Here is a 5,000-nt window from a genome sequence, read left to right on the forward strand (position 1 = left end):
AGTCACTACAGTAACGAGTAATTCTTTTGGGCACATTTTAATCTTCTCTTGGATTACCATCAAGCTGTTAAAACACTCGTAAACCACAAGGACACAATGAATTGATCCTTACCTTTCTTTGATTTGATCTTGAAACGGATCCGTACAATCCTACTCACTCTTGGAAACGGCGTGTAGTACCACTTGCACAAAACCCCACAACACACTTTAGTAACGATCAAATCACTGATTCCTTAGCCCAGATCTATATATTTATCAGACCTAAATCCTGCTGCTGTCGCATAACCTGTTGAAAAGTTTCAAGAAGTTCCAAAGTGAAAAAACCCAATCAAATCACTCTATCAAAAAACACAAAAAAAGTTGTCACGATTTTGCCCTATGACTTCCAGACAGGAATTTTACTCTTACACCAGAGGGCTCTTAAACAAACGGTCGCACACTTAAACTCGACAAAACGCACTTTTTCCAATTAGCTTATCTCTAGGCAGAAAAAAAACCGCAGCGTATCACTGTTCCAGTGAGACATAACAGGAACGGTGACAACAGAGCCCCATGTTAAATCTGCCATGACCCTGTGTTCGATTTGTTGAAAGGACCTCAGCATACCTCCGTAATCAAGCGGGTGCTAGACCTCCTACAGGCGCAAGATACGGATATTTTCAGTCTGAAGAGCAATGAATATATTATCATGCATTGTGCTAATCTTTATATTAATCGTTATTGGTGTAATTATAATGCATCTTGAATTGTTTTTATACAGAAACAGAGAGAGTGAGATAAAGAGAGAGAGAGAGAGAGAGAGAGAGAGAGAGAGAGAGAGAGAGAGAGAGAGACACACACACAGGCAGACACACAGACAAACAGACAGACAGAGAGAGATAGAGAGAGAGAGAGAGAGAGAGAGAGAGAGAGGGAGAGAGAAAGAGGGGGGAGGGAGAGAGAGAGAGAGCGAGAGAGAGAGAGAGAGAGTCACAGAGAGAGAGAGAGAAAGAGAGAGAGAGAGAGAGCCTGAGAGAAAGAGAGAGAGAGAGAGAGAGAGAGAGAGAGGGGGGAAGAGAGACACAGACAGACACACAGACAGACATAGAGAGAAAGAGAGAGAGATGGATAAAGAGAGAGAGAGAGAGTGAGAGAGAGTGAGTGAGCGAGAGAGAGAAAGAAAGAGAGAGAGAGAGAGAGAGAGAGAGAGAGAGACAGACAGACAGACAGACAGACAGACAGACAGACAGACAGACAGACAGACAGACAGACAGACAGACAGAAAGAAAGGAGGAAAAAAGAAGACATAAATCAGGGCTAGGCACTTATCGATTTTGTCCCATTTCTTGCGACACGGATAATTGACTTCGCGACAAACTGCGACTAGTAGTTGCAGCAAGGGATTGAGCATGCGACAAGCTATGCAGGACCTGCGAGAGGCAAGTGTTTCTTTGAGGCAGACACAACGTGCTGGGACAATTTTAGTGTGCATGAAAAGGAATACATCAATATGTGCGTAAGACTGACGTACCATCTGTAACACAATGCGTCTAAAACAACAGTGCGCCTGGAACAACAGTGCATCTGTAACACAATGCGTCTAAAACAACAGTGCACCTGGAACAACAGTGCATCTGTAACACAATGCGTCTAAAACAACAGTGCACCTGGAGCAACAGTGCATCTGTAACACAATGCATCTAAAATAACAGTGCACCTGGAGCAACAGTGCATCTGTAACACAATGCATCTAAAACAACAGTGCGTCTGGAACAACAGTGTATCTGGAATAACGGTGCGTCTGAAACAACAGTGTATCTGGAATAACGGTGCGTCTGAATAACTGTATTACTGGAACAACAGTGCGTTGGCAAAATCAGTGCGTCTGGAAAACAGTGCGTCTGGAACAACAGTGCGAAAAATGGAACATTAGTGCTTCTGTTACAACAATGCGTCGGGAAAATCAGTGCGTCTGGATCAACAGTGCGAAAAATGGAACATTGGGGCTTTTGTTACAACAATGCGTCGGGAAAATCAGTGCGACTGGAACAACAGTGAGAAAAATGGAACATTTGTGCTTCTGTTACAACAATGCGTCTGGAAAATTAGTGCGTCTGGAACAACAGTGCTTGGGGAAAATCAGTGCGTCTAGATCAACAGTGGGAAAAATGGAACATTAGTGCTTCTGTTACAACAATGCGTCAGGAAAATCAGTGCGTCTGGAACAACAGTGGGAAAAGTGGAACAACGGCACGCGCCTTCGAACGCCCTAGGAACAGGTACGTACCGTGTTCTGGGAGCTTCGTCCAGGCAGCGGCGTTTGCCTACAGGAACGCGAGGGCACTGAAGCGTTTTGTGATTCCACTTCGGCACCCAGTCTATTAAGAGCTTTAGTCCCGTACAATACATACTACTTACACCGTGGTTCCCATACCTGCTACCTGTTGTGGTGTATTGTTGTGTGGCCACTGGTACCTGTGTGTACAATACAGTTTATCTATTTTTCCGGCCACACTGCCTGCGCTCTTTTCAAAGGCATGATTGCAGAAGTGTTGAGAGTAAAAGGAAATGAAAGTTTTGTTGGTTGGTAGATTGTTGTTACAAATGTGGTTTTCGACCAGATTGTACCTGAATATGCCCACCAAATTTGAAGCAAATCCATCGAGAACTTTGGCCGTGCATCGCGAAGTGACAGACAGACAGACAGACACACACAAGCCGTATATAGATATAGATGTGTATGTGCAGCCTGATGATGTTTTACTGTAACAATTCTCACACCAAATAGTTTAATTCAGCACACAAGACAGTTAAAGAGAGAAGCCATTGTCCTTAACGTCTCTGTTACTCTTTTGCATGTATGTGCTCGATTGTGTGTGTGTCAGTGTGTGTGTGTGTGTGTGTGTGTGTGTGTGTGTGTGTGTGTGTGTGTGTGTGTGTGTGTGTGTGTTTACGTATGTGTTTGTGTGTGTGTTTGTTTGTGTGTGTGTGTATGTGTGTGTGTGTGTGTGTTTGTATGTATGTGTGTGTATGTGTGTGTGTCAGTGTGTGTGTGTGTGTGTGTGTGTGTGTGTGTGCCCGGTGTGTGTGTGTGTGTGTGTGTGTGTGTGTGTGTGTGTGTGTGTGTGTGTGTGCCCGGCGAAATAGGTGAACAGACGCAGAGAGTGGTCTTCAAAACAACACGAGTGATGTCAGTGCAGTAAACAACGTTATTTTTCCACCGCATATCCAGTTATGTAAAATCCAGAAGTGTGTGTACCACGCTGTTAACTGAAGTGTTCCACTTCTGAACACACTTTTTGTAACCGGTTGTGAGCACTGTGTGACGAACTATATAATTCTACTGGAAAAAGTTGTACACACGGTAAATACTATCAAGTAGAATCACATAGTAGTTCGCGTAGTGTTCACAACTGGTTACACAAAGTGTGTTCAAAAGTGAAACACTTCAGTTTACAGTGCAGGTAGTTTTTAACCATACATTTTTTTATTTTTTTTTATCAAAGATTGCTTCAACGAGTAAAACAATGTTTCGCAAAAATGACAAGGAGCGGCCAGCAACCGTCAGGCAGAGGGTCTCTTTATGCATCTTTGTTTTCGTGGTGTCGAGTGTTTTCGTGTTGACCTATCTCTCCAACGAACAGTGGTTTGTTCCAACTTATGGCGCCACAGACGAAGACCCCGACAAAGAAGCAACCAGCATCTTGAAATCACAGGCCAATTTCCTGGAGGAACAAACAACACGTTTTTCATCGACACGGAGAAAAAGACGGCTTTAATTTGGCGAGATGGGGATCTTGGTTTCGGCAGTTCTGAGGAGTCGATGGTAGGTGATATTTTATGTTCCTGTACCACATTCATGAAACTGGAAACTAGACAGGCAGGCAGACAGAGAGACGGACAAACGGACGGACAGACAGATAGACAGACAGACGCACAGACAGACAGACGTATATAAAGACAGAACGATAGTCAGTCAGACAGATAGACAGACAGATAGACAGACAGACAGACAAACAGACAGACAGGTAGACAGAGACACAATTGAATCAAGAAAGTGCTAATTAACTCACCGATGAATGTGGAGATAATTTATAATGTATGCTTATGGTCTTGAATATTTTTGTATTACTCATTATACACGCATTTGTTATTCAGGCTACAGGCGGAAAGTCGTATGGGACAACTGTCATTTATCCTACATGCGTGAGAGAGATACTCATGAGATATTAATCGTTCAAATCCCACGTGTGTATATATCATGTAAATGAGGTCATTTCAACCACGTCTGGCAAGGACCTGTTTTTTCACTGCTTATGATGCAAAGGTCACCGAGACAAAAGTCCCCTCGAGGAATTTTTAGAACTAACACGTCACGCCACACTTTCCAGAGTGACGTTTCTTTGCTTTGACGTAATACGAGGCTTCAGAACAGATCGAGGTTCCCAAACAAGCGTCTTTAATTTGGCTGCCTCGACTGCGGGACGTTTTGAGTAAAATACACTTAAGTACAGTATATAGGATAAACAGAATACTACATGGCTTGCTGTTTCGTACCAGATTTACACTCGTTGCTTTTTCAAATAGTGAACAGCTCGCTTTCGCTGGCAGTTCAATATTTAAAAAAAAACAAACGCGTGTACATCTGGTACGCAGTAAGCCATGAAGTATTCTCTATATATAGCTACTTGAAGTCTGCATCATTTAATACATTTGCAATAACTGTGTACAATGTATACGCTTTGGAGAGAGTTAAAGGGTCATTTGTTTCATTTATAGAGATAGGCTGTTTTATATAGGGGTGGGGATGGTGGGAGGCTTTTTTGTGTTGTTTTGAGTCCAAAACATGTCGGAAAATCTTTCCAGAGGGAACCAAGTCTACCAAAAGTATTACGGTAGCTATACAAGCAAACAAGCCAGCACGCATACAAACACATACATACAGAAACACAGACAGGAACACATACAGACACACAGACACACAGATAGAAACACAGGTAGAATCAGACAAAGAGACAGTA

The 5,000-nt window shown here is 42.9% G+C and overlaps 2 protein-coding genes across 2 annotated transcripts in view; one reads left to right on the plus strand and one right to left on the minus strand.

Annotated features, from left to right (window-relative positions):
- The window catches only part of LOC138982093 (uncharacterized), a 30,263-nt gene extending 29,688 nt beyond the window's left edge, over positions 1-575 (minus strand). The window contains exon 1 of the mRNA XM_070355318.1: positions 113-575. The gene's annotated coding sequence lies outside the window, so the exon portion shown is untranslated. The remainder of the gene's footprint in view (positions 1-112) is intronic.
- Positions 576-1,388: 813 nt separating this feature from the next.
- Positions 1,389-5,000, plus strand: part of LOC138983119 (carbohydrate sulfotransferase 15-like) — an 11,876-nt gene continuing 8,264 nt past the window's right edge. The window contains exon 1 of the mRNA XM_070356527.1: positions 1,389-1,418. Coding sequence (XP_070212628.1) covers positions 1,389-1,418 — 30 coding nt within the window. The remainder of the gene's footprint in view (positions 1,419-5,000) is intronic.

This window comes from Littorina saxatilis, linkage group LG12, assembly GCF_037325665.1.
Source record: "Littorina saxatilis isolate snail1 linkage group LG12, US_GU_Lsax_2.0, whole genome shotgun sequence".
Taxonomy (NCBI): domain Eukaryota; kingdom Metazoa; phylum Mollusca; class Gastropoda; order Littorinimorpha; family Littorinidae; genus Littorina; species Littorina saxatilis.